The sequence below is a fragment of the Ustilaginoidea virens genome, chromosome 3 (assembly GCF_000687475.1).
Source record: "Ustilaginoidea virens chromosome 3, complete sequence".
NCBI lineage: Eukaryota > Fungi > Ascomycota > Sordariomycetes > Hypocreales > Clavicipitaceae > Ustilaginoidea > Ustilaginoidea virens.
This window is the reverse complement of record NC_057318.1, coordinates 3,642,583-3,657,926: the sequence shown is the minus strand read 5'-3', so window position 1 is coordinate 3,657,926 and position 15,344 is coordinate 3,642,583. Positions and strand designations below refer to the sequence as shown.

Genomic DNA, 15,344 nt, shown 5'->3' with positions numbered 1-15,344 from the left:
CAGCACCAGGGCTAGGAGTACCCGGGACTAAAGGAATTGGGTAAGGCAGGTGGATGAGAGTCGGGAAAGACATGGTGCCACATTGGCCTGCACCTCTCTATAGGCCGGTTTAGTTGGTCGAGAGACCCAAGACTACTCCAAGTTGAATGTTTCAGCCAGGAGTTTTGTCACGGAAACTCGGGGAGGATTCGCAAAAAAAAAAAAAATTAGATTGTTTACGGTACAAGAGGCATACACAAGTGTGCCACCGTGTCACCGTCGACGTTTGGAGCGGCTCGACATTTTAGGAACTTGGGTACGGGACAAGTCTTGCACGTCGTCTACACGGAAGTCTGGGCTGTGGCAATGGGTGCATACGCCGAGGGCATTTTCGGTGATGAGACAAACGAGGGGATTGATTGGTAACGGGCTTGGAAAGTACGCAGTGCTCACCATGATGGGTTCATGACACGGGTTTAGAGTAGACCAGACCAGACGGTATAGATGAGATGAGAGTGGGTAGGAAACGTGGGAGATGAGCTAGTTCCCTGTCCATGTCTGGGATTTGTGGTGTCTTGATTGCCACGTTGAAACTTGATGTTTGGTACGGCTGGTGAAGCAAGCAGAATGGGAACTCTCCGAGCCATGCATGGGTCATCGAGTGACCATGACTTCAACTGGCAGTAAGAAAACGTTTGAGGCCTCCCAGGCCCTATGCAGCGCTATGACGAGGAAGCGGAGGCGTCAATGTCAAGGTATTGCTGGAGCTCGGTGTCCAGAACTGGTGGAGGAAAGCGGTTTTTGTCGGCCAGAATGAAAAAGTCGGTGCCATTGCCTAGGTGCCTGACCGTCTTTGAAGGGACTCTTGAGGGAAAGGGCAAGTCAGAAGTGAAGAAGTCTCTGGGTTGTCTCGGTTGTCTTGGTAGTCTCAGCTGGTTGGTAAGTCTTGGAAGTTGGAACGTGACGGACGACGTTGGGGAAGAGGTGGGGGGGGGAAGGGGGCGGGTTGGTGCGAGGGATTGCGATGCGAGTTGACGTAGGGCAACCAAAACCCACATGCACCTGCGTGGATCCAGGACGGCGGAAGGGGGTTGGCCAGCTTGTAAGCGTGGCCTCAGGGGGTTGGTTGCCAGGGCCAACTTGATCTGAGTTTTTGCTCGAAGAATTTGCTTGATGCTTTTGCTTGATGCTTTTGCTTGTTTTATGATTTTTGCCCCGCGTGTGTAAGTGAGTTTGAGCTTACCTGCTGGATTGGTTCCGCGAGAGGCACTTGAAAGGAGTTGGCAGGTGCCTGGCAGTTTCTCTTCTGTCGTCTGAAGCTCTTTTCTCGCTGCCGTCGCTGCCGTCGCTGGGGCGGGTCCCGAGTTTATTCCGAATACCTCTTGAACACTTAGGTACCTACCAGGCATGTCGTATGTACGGAGTACCTTCTTGGTGCTTGGGTGCCCACTGCCTACAGCAGCGCAGAAAGGGCAGGTAAGGCGCCTTACGGCGGTGGAATACGGCGGATACCGGCTTGGTACATGCCTCTTTGCTAGGGGGAACATTGACATCTTGCAAAAAGATGCTGCCCATCGCTTTACAGGCCTTTTTTTTTTTTTCTTTTTTTTTTCCGATTAACGAACCCAGGTACCTTAGGTACATTAGGTACCTATATCTCCCAGTCAACTTGACCATAATTTCTCCATTCCCTAACGAGAAAAAAACCCGGCTTGCCTGAGCTCTTTACTACCTCGCCACATGCACGTGTGGCGTTTATGTCTGGTGCCTTTCGCCGTCAGTCAGCCTGCAGCCAAGTTGCCATCAGTGGGGGTCCCTTTGACCAGACTCCCAGCTGTCGTCGTGTTTGTTGTGGCCAACTTGCCTTGCCTTGCCTTGCCTGTATCCGCATGGTAAAGTTTTGCCCTTCTCCCCCTCCCCTCCCCTCCCCTCCCCCACCCTTCCCAAAAAGCCCTGTGCTGTCTTGTACCCCCTTGGTATACAGCCGGCATCGTCTACGCTGTCCTCCGTACATGTAGGTCTAACGCCTATTTGCTTCATGTCAAGTACCCACATCACCCACTTGGGCAGTTGGTAACACCCCCCCCCCCCAAAAATCTGAAATTCCTTTCTTTCCCTCGGAGGGGGGTTGTTGCTGATTCACACAGTCCCTGACTCCCTGGATTTTTTCATCTCCCTGTACCACGACTGCCGAGCCGCCCCAAGCCCATTACTGACTGATACGTGAGGCTCTGTCGCGTCTTGAGTTGCGACACGCAGTAGGTTTCTGCAGCGTTGCCTCTTGTCAACTCTTGCCCTGCCCAAACCCAACCACCGCCAAGAGCTGCCCGGGCAGCTCGCTCTCAAGACGTCTTCCTCAAAGAAGAGAAAGCTCGCCCGCCCACAGCAATCTTACCCGGCAGAATTGGACCCGGCCAGCTCGCCGTCTTCTGAATCCATCTTGACCTCGTGCGAACCCGATGACGATCCTACGCTCTCCTTCTCTGCCGAATCTTTAGTACCTGGACTCGAGCCTGATACAGCTCCCTTCTCCCAACCAGACTTACTGCCCGTTCTGAGCATACCGCGTCGCGTGCAAACCCTTGCTTCCGGCCTCGTCTCCTCCGACTACGCTTCATCCACCGCCTCTTCGCCTTGTGCCTCTGCCTGCGCCGAGTTGTCTCTCGAAAACGACAGAGACGACACAGGCTCTCTCGGGTGCACAGGCAGAAGCCACTCTCCCTTTTCGGTCCCTAGAAGAGCCATTATGAATGGCGGTGCAGAGTTGCCTCATCGATCCTCGTCACCGCTGAAGAGAAGGGCGTCAAGTATGAACCCAGACACCGCGCCGACCGAGAATGGCATCATGGATGTCGATGGCTCTGAACATGGCCGAGACGTGTTGGAGGCGTCCTCGAGGCAGTTTTCACGTGCCATGAGCGTCGACAACCCCGATGCATCCGGGCAAGAAGAACCTTGCATGGCTCAACGTAAGATGAATCCTTTCAACCATTCAAGCTGGAATCGGCTGAATGCCCTTTCCGTCTCTCTTTCCCTGCTCTCCTGCGTCCAACATGCGATAGTTTTATCTACATTTGCGTCAAAGAAGCCGACGCAAATGACTGACAGCCTTGTTTTTATAGCTCAACCTCCGTTGCTGGAACAGATCAAAATCATCGAAATGCTTCTAAAAGCATTCGCCGAGGCCCCGGTTCGAGAAGGCACCGTGGCGTATTTAGTATCGCGAACATGGGTTGACAAGGCCCTCGCGTTGCGGGGCGGCTCCAAATCTGCCTCAGCAGTTGCTGCTGAAGATGTATCCTTGGGACCGGTTGATAATTCGGATATCGTGCTAGAGGTGATTCAGGATTCCAGCGCCAAGCCGTTTGTGCGCCTATTACCCGGCCTAGGTCTCGAACACTTTGAACTGTTCCCGGAGGATGCTTGGAACTTGGTCATGGACTGGTACGGCATAAAAGAAGGCCAAAGCCCCATCGTTCGTACGGCCGTCAACACGGCCGATAGCAAGCACGTAACCCCCAATATCCTGTTCGAATTTCACCCGCCAGTCTTCTACATTCACCGGGCATGGTCGGACATCAGCCCCATACCCATCGAACAGTCTCTCAAGGCCAAGAATCCACCGCCTCTGGTGGTGGCAAGGAGCTCGGCAGCGCATGCGCAAACTTTCCTAAAGGAGATAAAGACCCTTGCTGGAATCAGCCTGGAGCGCAAGGTGCGGCTTTTTACAGTCCCACCCACGGTGACGATGCTAGAGAATGATGCTTCGTCGGCGCCCACGCCGCCCGACTCTCCCGGAGGGGCTCCAGGGAGAAGTGCCGGACGATTTATCTGGCCTACCATGCTGGTGGATAGAGCTTCCATTGCGCAAGTTCGCGACACCAAAATTTCGGTGCCTCTCGCTGACCACACCACAAACGACAAGTTCAACGGCCAGACGGCTTTGCGGCATTACGACTTGACAACCGACCAGACTTTAATCCTAGATGAGGCCATTGGAAACGCCTACGTTAGCAACTATTCGCGTCGAGTAAGGAAGGTCGTCTCCTCCCGCTTAGCTGTTAGCTCAGTGTCTTCTAAATCCAACACCAACAGTAACCGAAGTAGCCCAGCTCGTGAAGGTCCCATGACACGAGGCCAAGCGCAGAAGAAAAGGCTTGGAAAAAGCGCTGGCGTTGTCGGCCTGCACAATCTCGGAAACACCTGCTACATGAACTCTGCACTACAGTGCGTGCGCAGCGTTGAAGAGCTGACCAAGTACTTCCTGACCGAGTCGTATTTTGACGAGATCAACAAGGCAAATGTGCTCGGATTCGAAGGTAGAGTTGCCATTGCCTATGGGAGCCTTTTGCGGGAAATCTATGCTGAAGGTCGAGGCTCCGTTAGCCCGCGAGACTTCAAGGCGACTGTTGGCCGCTGCCGTCCCACCTTTTCGGGATGGAGTCAGCAGGATTCTCAGGAATTCCTGGGTTTCTTGCTGGATGCCCTTCAGGAGGACTTGAGCAGGATCAAGAAGAAGCCATACATTGAAAAGCCCGACTCCACCGACGACATGATCAACAACCCAGCAGCCATCAGAGAGATGGCGGAGAAGGTCTGGGACATCACTTGCCGCAGAGACGATTCCGTCATTGCTGATCTCTTCACTGGCCTGTACAAATCGACACTGAAGTGCCCCGAATGCGGCAAGATTAGCATTACTTTTGATCCCTTCAACAACTTGACTCTTCCACTACCGCTAGAAAACATGTGGTCAAAAGCTGTCAAATTCTTCCCACTCAACGACTCCCCTGTCAAGATTGAGGTCGAATTGTCAAAGCACAGCTCGATCGAGTCCCTCAAGCAGTTCATTTCGGATCGAACCGGTGTACCCGTTGATCGATTGATGGGCGCCGAGGAGTTCAAGGATAGGTTTTTCAAGATCTACGACAACAACCAGGATGTCTCGGAGGAGATTCAGTCCTCAGACACTCCAACAATTCACGAGCTAGAGGCGGTTCCAACAAACTGGCCGAGCAAAAACCCCCGGATGAAGCCTCGTTCCATGTTGGACATCGATACTCCTCCCGAATCGTCGGAGTGGAGCGAAGAGGAGTGCGATACTATGGTGGTTCCAGTTCTCCATCGAAGACCAGAGATGGGCGCCCGAGGGCCAGAAGGCGTCTCCCCTCCTCATTTCATCACACTGACCAGAGAAGAAGCCTCAAGCTACGGGTCGATCCAACGCAAAGTGTTGCAAAAAGTCGCTACGTTTTCTACATGGTCCAAGTTCAGAGACGATTTCAATCCCGACACGTGTGATGGGGCTGACGGAGACGTAGTTGTTACCGCTTCCTCAGATGCCGACTCGTCTGGGGACAGTAAAGTTGCTGCCAATTCGGTAGAGGGTGAAGACGATATGGTTGATATAACCATGAAGGACGCAACCGACGGGACCTACAAAAGAAATACCAACGCTGCTTCACAGTCCAAGATACTCCGTCATTTCAACACGGTCGCGCCGAAATGGGCCCATCCTGGCACTTTTCTGAATGCGGACCTGCAAAACCTGTTTGAACTTTGCTACTTTAGGAACGATTCAGACGGCCCCGTTCCAACTGGTTGGTCTAGTGTCGATAACACCAGAAGCCTTCCCAAGCTCTCTGACCGCATACGCGAACCCAGCCTGAAAGACGGCGATCAGCCCAGTCCCGAAAGTTGGAACAGTGCGGGCTCCGGCAATGATGAAAGTGCTGGAGAGGAATACGAAGCAGCACCGGAATCCACCGCGACGCGTATGGTGGAGGAGTCCAGCGGTGAAGACACGCCGCCAACAGTCAAGGTAAGACTCATCTGTCCGAATCCCGCGTTGTACAAACCCATGACAGCTCACGCTTTCCATCACAGTTCAATGGCCGGCCTGGCAAACACAACGCCAAATTCGGTCCTGGGGGTCACAAGAAGCTCAAGGGACATAGAACCTACGGGAAGAAGGGCAACAAGAAGCGTGACAAGCATGGCCGGGGAAGCAAACTCGGCCAACGAGCCAACGCAATCGCTCCCCAGCCTATGCCTCCCGCAATCGCCGACGGTGGCCCCCTGATTCGACTTTTTGAAGGCATCGTAGTCGACTGGAGCGAGGAGGCTTGGGACGCTGTGTTTGGGAACAACAGCAGGAGACCAAACGCTTCGCAAGGAAGCAGAACATTTATTGACGTGGACACCCTGCAGGACCCTGATCTGAAGATGACGCAACGCCGGCGAGCCACGCGCCGTACTCGCGGCATCACGTTGGAGGAATGCCTCGACGAGTTTGAGCGTGCAGAAATTCTATCGGAGCAGGATATGTGGTATTGCCCTCGATGCAAAGAGCACCGGCGGGCGAGCAAAAAATTCGATTTGTGGAAGACGCCGGACATTCTGGTAGCACACCTCAAGCGGTTTAGCAGCTCCGGTTGGCGTCGCGACAAGCTTGATGCCCTCGTGGACTTTCCCATAGAAGGCCTGGACCTTACGTCCAGGGTTATACAAAAGGAGGAGGGGAAGGCGGAGATTTATGACCTGATTGCCGTGGACGACCACTTTGGCGGCCTCGGCGGAGGCCACTACACAGGATACGCCAAGAATTTTGTAGACGGACGATGGTACAATTACAATGGTATGTGTTTTGCCCGTTGCTGCAACGAGTTTTGAATGCTCCCACGGAGTTTTTTTTTTTTTTTTTTTTTTTTTTTTTGCCTATTGACGGGCTTCTGACCTTGATGACGCCAATCAGACTCGACTGCCCATGTGGTTTCCAATCCTGCAGCGGTCGTCACCAACGCGGCATACTTGCTCTTCTACCGTCGCAGGAGCAGCGAGCCGTTGGGGGGGCCTCGGTTCAAGGAAATCATGGCAAAATTCGACAATGAAGACTCGGATCATGACGCGACCGAGTCCAGCGAGGACGGCGCCACGGGTCGATCAGGCAAGACAGCCCCAAGCCTTTTGACGGGAACTGATGACGACGAGCTCCTCCCGGGATACGGCGGCAACACGGTTCGTCGAAGCATCGAGGACGAGGGACCCGGACCCCACCAGCGAGTCGGGGCCAGGTCATTGGACATGACGCAGGCATGGAGCTTCAGCAGCCTGGACCGCCAGCCCGGCATGGACGCCGCCGAAGCAGATTATCCGAGCGATGACGCGCAGTTTGATTCCTCGGGAGATGATGGCGGTCAAGCACTGTCCGAGAAGGACGCGGAGATGGCGTCGACGGGGCCCTTTGAGGATAACGCGTCGTGGGACAACCAAGATGTCATGGCCGTGCCAGCCGACGGAACAAGGGAAGGGAGCTTGGACGAAGTAGCTGAGATTCACCTGGAAGGAGATAGGGCTTGACGCAGAGTGATTGATGAGAGCGGGGGAGCAGACGGGGCTGGAATCGAATAGTAGGCATACGGCATCCTCAAGACACCAGCCCTCTTTATGATTATATCACATCACAGTCTCTGGCGTTTTGCGTCTCGAGAAATATGCTACAAGGGCTTAAATGGAAAAGAAAAGAATAAGGGGAGGGAGAAAAAAAAATAGAAGGGAATAAACAAGGAAAAGAAGAAAAACAGGGCGGCAGGGCGGGTTTCAAATCAAAGAATGGAGTTGAGAGCGGCACGGTAGCAAATAGATATTAGAAAGCGTCTTGTCAAGGCGGCGCAGCGGCATGAGAGACGGCGAGATGAGGGCTCGTCTGTGTCTGTCACAGCGGCAGGATCGTTGCTTGGCGCTGTTGGTTTTGTTTTTATCACAGCATTACACTAGGTAGAATGACGGGAATGACGGCATGGGGAGGGGGATGGAAGATGGGAATACAGCTGCATGCATACTTGACACGGCGTGTGGCGAGGTGATGCAGAGACCCATCCATCATGGCAGCGAGCACGTCAGCAGCTTTGCCCCGGGGGCCGGGGGGGGGGGGGGGTCACGGAGCCACGGCGTCGGTGTCGAGGTCGGGACGAGGCAATACCAAGACTGTAGTGTGTAGTGTACTGGACTGACTCGTACTCGGCGCGGGAAACCGGGGTGAATCAGGGTTTCAAGGATGCGCATCCGGGTGGCCGTTGCTTCGTGATGGGAACCCATGTCAGGCGGCAGAAGTCTCTCGCTATAGGGTAGGAGGTACCTGGGTCTGGGTGCTGGAGGTACAGGCCCAACTGAACCGCCAGAAAGGCCCCGAGGTAATGCGGGCCCGCAGATCAGCTGCCGGATTCGGCGTGGTGCCCCCGGTGGGGCATCGGAAATCCGACCATGGAGCGTGCCAGCTGGCCCCAAGTTGCCTTGCCGTGTGAGCAAACCAGACAGGTGAGGTGCAGAGGACTCCTCTCCAGTCTGCTTTGTACCCCTGGTTTTAACCGCTCACTCATGCAGGTACTCGAGTCGAAACCAAGCAGACGGAGCAGATGGCCTGCCGTGAGCCGAGCCGAGTTGGGCGGCGATTGACGGAGCACCGTTGTTGGTGTAGGTGTTGGAGTTTGTCTTGTCGTGCGCTTGCGATCCGGGCCTAGGTTAGGTACATACATGTATCATCTTGCCCGAGGAAGGGTGACCGGTTACCTGCGGACTCGCGGAGTACTACACCTCTACAACTGCCCGACAGTTGCGACTTGAGCGGTCGATGGAGCCCGGCAGGCAGGCAGGCAGGCAGGAAGCACCCTGATAGCAAAGGCGTCGTCTGGTACGTACATTTAACCAGCTCTTTCCCCCCCGTTGCTCAATCACTAGGTTGGTCCTGCCCCGAACGGGGACATGTCCGATATCGCACATGTCCATCTGTTAGACATATGGTCTATGAGACGCTGCCTGCGCAAGCGCAAGTGCTTAGGGCGTCTTCACCATGGGGGATTTCGACGGTTGACCCTGGGTGATGTGGTTATCATTAACTCATTGACAACTTTGCGCCCCATCAATCAGAGCTGAATCTTGCCCCTCCCCCCCCATCCTCCGTCCAACCGAGATCAGCGCCCTCATAGCTACCTAGGTAGGTAGGTATGTATTCCCCGGGACGGGTGCATGGTTGGACGACAGTCTGGATTGGGTCCCGCCATGGCTGGGAAGGAAAAAAAAAAAAGAAAAAAAAAGGAAAAAAAAAAAGGACACGGTTGAAGCTGCGCCTTTGCCCGAGATCAGATTCACCAGAGACCAGAGAGTGGGGAGTTGATTACGATTACGGAAACAAACATGCCGGACGAGGGATTCTTGCGCGCGGTTGACCCTTTTTTCTTTCGCAGGAGAATATCTCGTGCCGAGTACACACACTACGCATACATACTGTACATATACGTACGTACCTTAGGTACCTAAGGCTCGTACTGTAATTGTATTGTATGTAGTGTGCAATGTTTTAGTCTCGCACTGGGCGTCGTCCCTTTGCCCACGGCGCAAAGCCCGCCTGGGCCGTCTTAGTCATGTCCTCTGTCAGAAGGTGGAGCTGTCTGCCTTGTCTTGCTTGGGTGGGTTGAGCAACTTGACTGTATCGAGTACAGTACAGAAGCACGCATGATTCCGACCAATTGCGAGGCGGACGGAAACACGAGTTGCTTTGCATCTTCACTCACTGCGCCGCTCGACCTAGTCGTCCGCTGAGGCATGCATAACTCGTCCAAGTGGCAGTGACTGCTTCGGCGCCATGGCAAGCGTTGCGACGACGCCTCGTTCCCTCGCCGTGGGGTGTCATGCCGCGGCAGGTACCGAGGTACATGCGGTACTTGGGCCAGTCCGCCCAATTGTCCGGCAGGAGCCTCGCTCGGGATTTCGAGAGGCATGGCAGGCCAATGGCGAAAAGCGCCTTGATGCCGCTACACTTTTTTTTCAATATTCCGTCAGTATCCTAGACATGGCCGCCTCGGGGCCGTGCTGTGCTGTGCTGTGCTGTGCTGTGCTGTGCTGTGCCGTCGCTTCTCGTTCGATCTCGAATGCGCGACGGTACCTGGCTGAGGCTTGAGCACGTCAGTCCATGTCGCCTTTTTGGCGGATGGGATGGGATTCGACGGAATGAGAAAGGGTCCACTGCCGATCCCTTGCAAGACGCTGACATCAGTCCCCAAATTCCCATCCCCACCCTGTCTCCACCCCGTCCCCACCCCTTCGCCGGTTGTTCTTTCCCTCTTCGAACCGTTTGACTTGCTAGCCACCAGACGCAACACACCCACTCGTCTTGTCGACTTGCTGCATGGGCCTGCCTGCTGTCACGTATCGTACATGTAGGTATCTGGTATCTGCCATGGCTGGCATCTTCCGTCTCGCTTCCACTATCCGCCATCCGCCATCCGCCATCCGCCATCCAGCTTCTACCCTACCCTACCCTCTAAAATCGTTGCATCGTGCTGCCTCCTACGCCAGCCGAGTGAGGGTTTCGGGCCAAGTATCGTCTCGTCAGATGTCTGGTGCCTTCCCCCCCCACCAACCCCTGTCGCGCCCAGCTAGGAGGAGGTAGTCAACCAGGTGTGCCCCAGGGCCCTTGCAGCGCAGCGCACAGTTGGTTAGCGTGCGACAGGCCGTCGCAGCAGCCCCCTTGTCTGCCGCCTTCTGGAATTCTTGACCCGAGTCCTGAGGGAACCCTCTTCCCCCCCCCCCTTAACCCCCCCCAATCCACTCCCCCATCCACTCCCCCATCCACTTGCTGCGACATGTCGACGGTCGCGCCTGTCGTTTCTTCTCTCGACCTTCTAGATTCTCCCAACACCCATCCTCCCCACGTGCGACCCCCTCCAAACAAACCGGTCATTTTTCAAGATCCGTTTTCTCTCCCTTCCTTCTCCAACAACCTCGCTCCTTTCCTTTCCTTCGTCTTCTTTGTTTCTTGTTGTTTTGCCTTTGGATTCTTTTTCTCGACAACGCAATTTTTTCAACTAGGTAGTCGGCATTTCCGTTCTTCACAACGTCCGCGCAACGCTTTCCCTCCCCTCCCCCCCAAAAAGAATAAAAACAGAAATCTGGGCGATAACTTTCATCCTCCTCATGCCACTTACCGCCACTCGAGTCTCCTCTATTGGCAAAAAGCTCGCTTGTCAATGCCGCGTACCACACCTCTCTGCGATCGCAAATAACGAATGCATTCCTCCTTCCACAGGCTCCAACAACTTTTACTTCTTTTTTTTTTTCCCCCCACACGGACCCCCCGCCTCAACTCCGTTACTCCAGTCGCGCGACGAAATCTCTCTACTCTTGAAACAATACCATTGATTCCATCTTGAGGTTGGCGAGCGCCACCCTTGCGATTCACGTCGTTGGCCGAGGCCTGGGAAAAGGATCAACCCAATCGCTTCCGAGACTAATCTGACTTGCGCGTTCAGTCCATCTTTCGAGAACATAGTTGGCTGGGCGGGCTTGCTTTTCGCTTGTGGAAAACCCTGCCCGTGTGGTCAACGTGCTCCAGTCGCGAGGCTGGCAGCCTCCCGTTGCCACCATGGACCGACTTTCTTGCCATGTTATATACGTGAACCGTGTCGTTGGCGAGGACGGCTTGATACACGCCTCGTCTGACGTCTCCAACCCCCCTCAACCTTCCAATCCGTCCGAGTGGAAACGAGATCACGTCCGAGAACTGGTAAAGCCTCTATTGGAGGCTTTCGGCGACGGTGAGTTTCGCTCTTCTATCCTTGGCTTGTTTCCTCCTTTGCCTAACCCCCGCCCCCCCCCCTTCCGCTGCCCTCTTTTTTCGTCTATTCCACCGTCATGGCAACAACTAACAGCATGCTTGTAGTTCACATCTGTAGCTCAGGTTCCGCCTGCTTGTCAACCTTGTTTCAACTTCAAGATGGGTCCATGACCAGCATAACGCCAACCTTGGTACTACTCGACACCCCGTTCGACGACCATTTACAGGATCAACTTGCTCGATCTAGATCGTCGTCCCCTCCTGCCGCTGCCGCTGCCGCTGCCGCTGTAACCTCTCTCACTTCGGAAATTCACACCCCCAACGAGGAGCTGTATGGCTTAGGTCTGCTGCAAAAAATCATTACCGAAGCCCATCTTCGCAGCATGTCGAAACTTGTCGTTACGGTTCCCGTCATCAGCTACTCGGGTTCATCCATGTGCAGTACAGGTCACGAGATGACGGACGGTGCCTCTGAGAGCCCTTTGAGTCCAGAAGCCATACTCTCAGTCAATCGTCGGCTGATACGGACATGTTTGGACCTGGGCGCCGCTGACGTGCTCATCAGTCCCATTAGTTCGAAATGCGTCACCACTCTCGAGATATGTGCCTATAAAGCTCAAAGAGATGCGACCAAGGATCAGCAAGAGATACTGGAAGTCACCAAAGGTCGAAAGCGCTCTTGGGTCGGAATCAATGAACAGAAGCCTTTTGCCTACCTGCGTGAGGCCATGGTTTCCGGACTGATGAATGGTATCTGTCGACTGGATGGCAACGACGGCCAGATTACTGGAGCACATGTCGCTGTTTCCTCTCGCCGCCAAGTGGAGATTGCCCATGCGGTGGGGCATTGGCATTTCTGCGCTCACTCCTTTTCAGACGACGAACTGTTAGTGGCGGCCTTGGTCATGTTCAAGCACGCACTGGTCTTGCCCGAGTTGGAACCGTGGCGGCTATCGGCAGGTATGGGCGAAGAAACGGCTGGCTAGAACTTGGCTTGTAGCCCCTCGCGCTAACTATTCATCGTAGATCAGCTCGTAAGCTACCTTGTTGCCTGCCGGGCAGCTTACAACAGTTTTGTCCCATATCACAACTTCCGCCATGTCGTGGACGTGCTGCAAGCTACGTTCAATTTCCTCGTGCGAATCGGTGCGCTCCCGCCTTATCCCTCTGGGCACGAGCAAAGAAGCTTTGCGGAAAAGTCACCCATGGCAGGATTATTGACGCCGTTTGAGGCACTCACGCTCTTGATCACCGCCATCGGTCATGACGTCGGTCACCCCGGAGTTAACAACGGCTTTCTGGCCACTCTCAACGCACCACTGGCGCAGCTTTACAACGATAGGTCGGTGTTGGAGTCGTTTCACTGCGCCGCATACTCGCAAATTCTTCGTCGCTACTGGCCATCCGCATTCGAAGACCGAAAAATGCGCAGCTTGATGATTAGCTCGATACTCGCGACGGACATGGGCTTACACTTTGACTATATGAAGAAGCTTGGGGATGCCCAGGAGCGGTTGCAGCATAACAAAAGTATCAAGGGGTGGAGCGGTCGCCAAATCGAGGATCATAAAGCCCTTGCCTGCTCGCTTCTGATCAAGTGTGCCGATATCAGCAACGTGGTGAGTTATTCGCAGAGTGGACTGTCGTACGCTCTTCATGGACGTGTATCCTGACCCGTCTGGACTAGGCCCGGCATCACGATGCAGCCCTTAAATGGATGTACATCCTGTCGGAAGAGTTTTCCAGACAGGCTTCCATGGAAGAGGAATTGGATATCAAATCATCGCTTCTTGCCCAGCCCAAGAAAGATATCCTGTCGCTGGCCACTGCTCAGCTTGGCTTCATGAACGTGTTTGCCATTCCCTTGTTTGAAGGCGTCGCCGATATCATGCCGGCAATGCGATATGTCGTGGATGAACTCGAAACCAACAAGGGGCTTTTCGAGAAGAAGTTGCAAGAGGAAAAGGCGAGGCAAACAACCGAGGTGGCGAATTCGAGGTGTGGAATCTGCGAGGGCACCTTGCCTCCCAGGACGCCGAGCCGTCTGGGCGAAAGCAATGGCCAGCCATATAAATCTAAAGTAAACGTCCCGGCGGAGCGGCCTGAAAGCACGACGGATGGAGCAAACGAGGAAAGCGGAGGATCCCCCCGAGCTGTCGCCGACGACGTTCAACAACAGGCGCGATGTGCAGTCGACGAGCTCGCAGAAGTTGGCGGAGCGATGCCAAAACTTCACTATACGACGCACGACGAGAACGCCAACGCTTCAGCAGTCGACAGCGTACGGCACTTGGCTGATAACGATCCGTTCAACTTTCGGTTTCAAGGCGATGGCGGAACGGAGAGCAAGGCTACTACGCAACTCAGTAGGCAGCGTTGCAGCGAGAATACGGAAGGCAGCACGTTTGGTGCCTCTTCTGGAGATTGGCAATCACAGGCTACGACAGCCACCACGGGAAGGCTAGCGCTCTCCCCAAGCACGCAGGGTACCAGCATTGTCAGCACCGAATCTCTGGAACGAAGATTGAGCGCCACCGGCCTCAAGGTGTCGCCTCCCAGCACTTCGAGCCATGAATCCCCCAGAACCGTTATTCGCGAAAGCGTGGTAATCGGGGACAAGTCGGCCCACGGAGGCAGCATCGGCAAGGCAGAGGGCAAGTCACTGAGGAAAAAAACGAGTCGTTTTAGGATGAAGGACTTTTCTTTTTTCAGGAGACAGAAAGCGGCGAGCCCGCCCCTTCCAAGCTCGGATACCACGACCTGATGGTGATGTGACGGGGCACGCACCATCTTGAAGTCGACCAGCTGTCTTTGTTTGGATGTCTCGAGGCTCATTTGACGACGCGAGATGAAGATGGCGGAGCCACGGGCCAGTCCCTTTGTTTCCGCCACGGTTGCAACACGTGTCTGAGCATGGATGGAACGGAACCGACTAGGCCCATTCGTGAGGATATTCTCGTTGACCTCCCGAAGTCGACACCCAAGTCGATACCTCTGTCGAAACTCTTGGTACTGTACACTGGCAGCCTCCGGCCGGATTGTTTTGGTTGGAGACGAAAGAAGATGTGTCAAATCAGACGGCTGGCTGTTCAGGCCAAGTGACCATGGCACTGCGACGGCACCAGGCAATGCTTGCAGAGGTATCCTTTACGTCTCGCCTTTAGAGTCCACTGTACATAGTATTCCCCCCCGGTTCCTTTGTCACAGCAAGCCGTTGTGCTTGTTGAGCAACGAGTTTTTTTTTCCACAGGGAAGGGAGGCTTCTATCATCGCTTTTTACCGTTGGTAGCATTCCTCCCGTGTTTCTCTCTCCTCTCTTTTCTTTTTCCCTCCCCTCTTTTCTTTCGTCCCCCTCTTTTTTTTTCTTTTTTTTTTTTTTGTTCTTTCCTCATTTTCCTTTTCTTCCTTTTCTTCGGTAGGGGTGCTGTATACCTTAGGTGAAGGAGGCGAGAAGGGTTTGTACAACTTTGGAAGCCCAAAATTCAAAGGATGGCGTTTGTTCTTTCCCTCCCTTTTGTTTCGTCGGATGGTAAATTTAGCGTAGGCCTATCCCGAAGGCGCGGGAGTGCATCGTGGCTTGAAATTGGACGTCATGAGGCATGTATGTGGATGAATGGACAGGACAGCATATGACGATCAGGTGGTTTATCCAAAGTAAGCTGTCCGAGGCAGTCGGATCTAAGCAGCAGATTCGAATCTGTTGGGAAGCTTGGCATGGAGGAAACGAAAACATGATCAATGCAAAAAAAGCTTA

At 54.2% G+C, this 15,344-nt stretch overlaps 2 protein-coding genes across 2 annotated transcripts; both read left to right on the top strand.

Moving 5' to 3' along the window:
* Window positions 1-2,725: 2,725 nt before the first annotated feature.
* On the top strand, window positions 2,726-7,338 carry UV8b_03877 (uncharacterized protein; the record flags this gene model as incomplete). Its single annotated transcript, XM_043141375.1, has 4 exons — window positions 2,726-2,948; window positions 3,102-5,800; window positions 5,866-6,616; window positions 6,734-7,338. The coding sequence occupies 4 exons, from the start codon at window positions 2,726-2,728 to the stop codon at window positions 7,336-7,338; spliced, it is 4,278 nt and encodes a 1,425-aa protein (XP_042997309.1).
* A 4,060-nt stretch (window positions 7,339-11,398) lies between these two features.
* UV8b_03876 (uncharacterized protein) lies at window positions 11,399-14,354 on the top strand (the record flags this gene model as incomplete). The annotated part of the gene is made up of 4 exons (XM_043141374.1): window positions 11,399-11,570; window positions 11,696-12,550; window positions 12,617-13,209; window positions 13,278-14,354. 4 exons carry the CDS (start codon window positions 11,399-11,401, stop codon window positions 14,352-14,354), a joined length of 2,697 nt encoding a protein of 898 aa, XP_042997308.1.
* Between the last annotated feature and the right edge of the window lie 990 nt (window positions 14,355-15,344).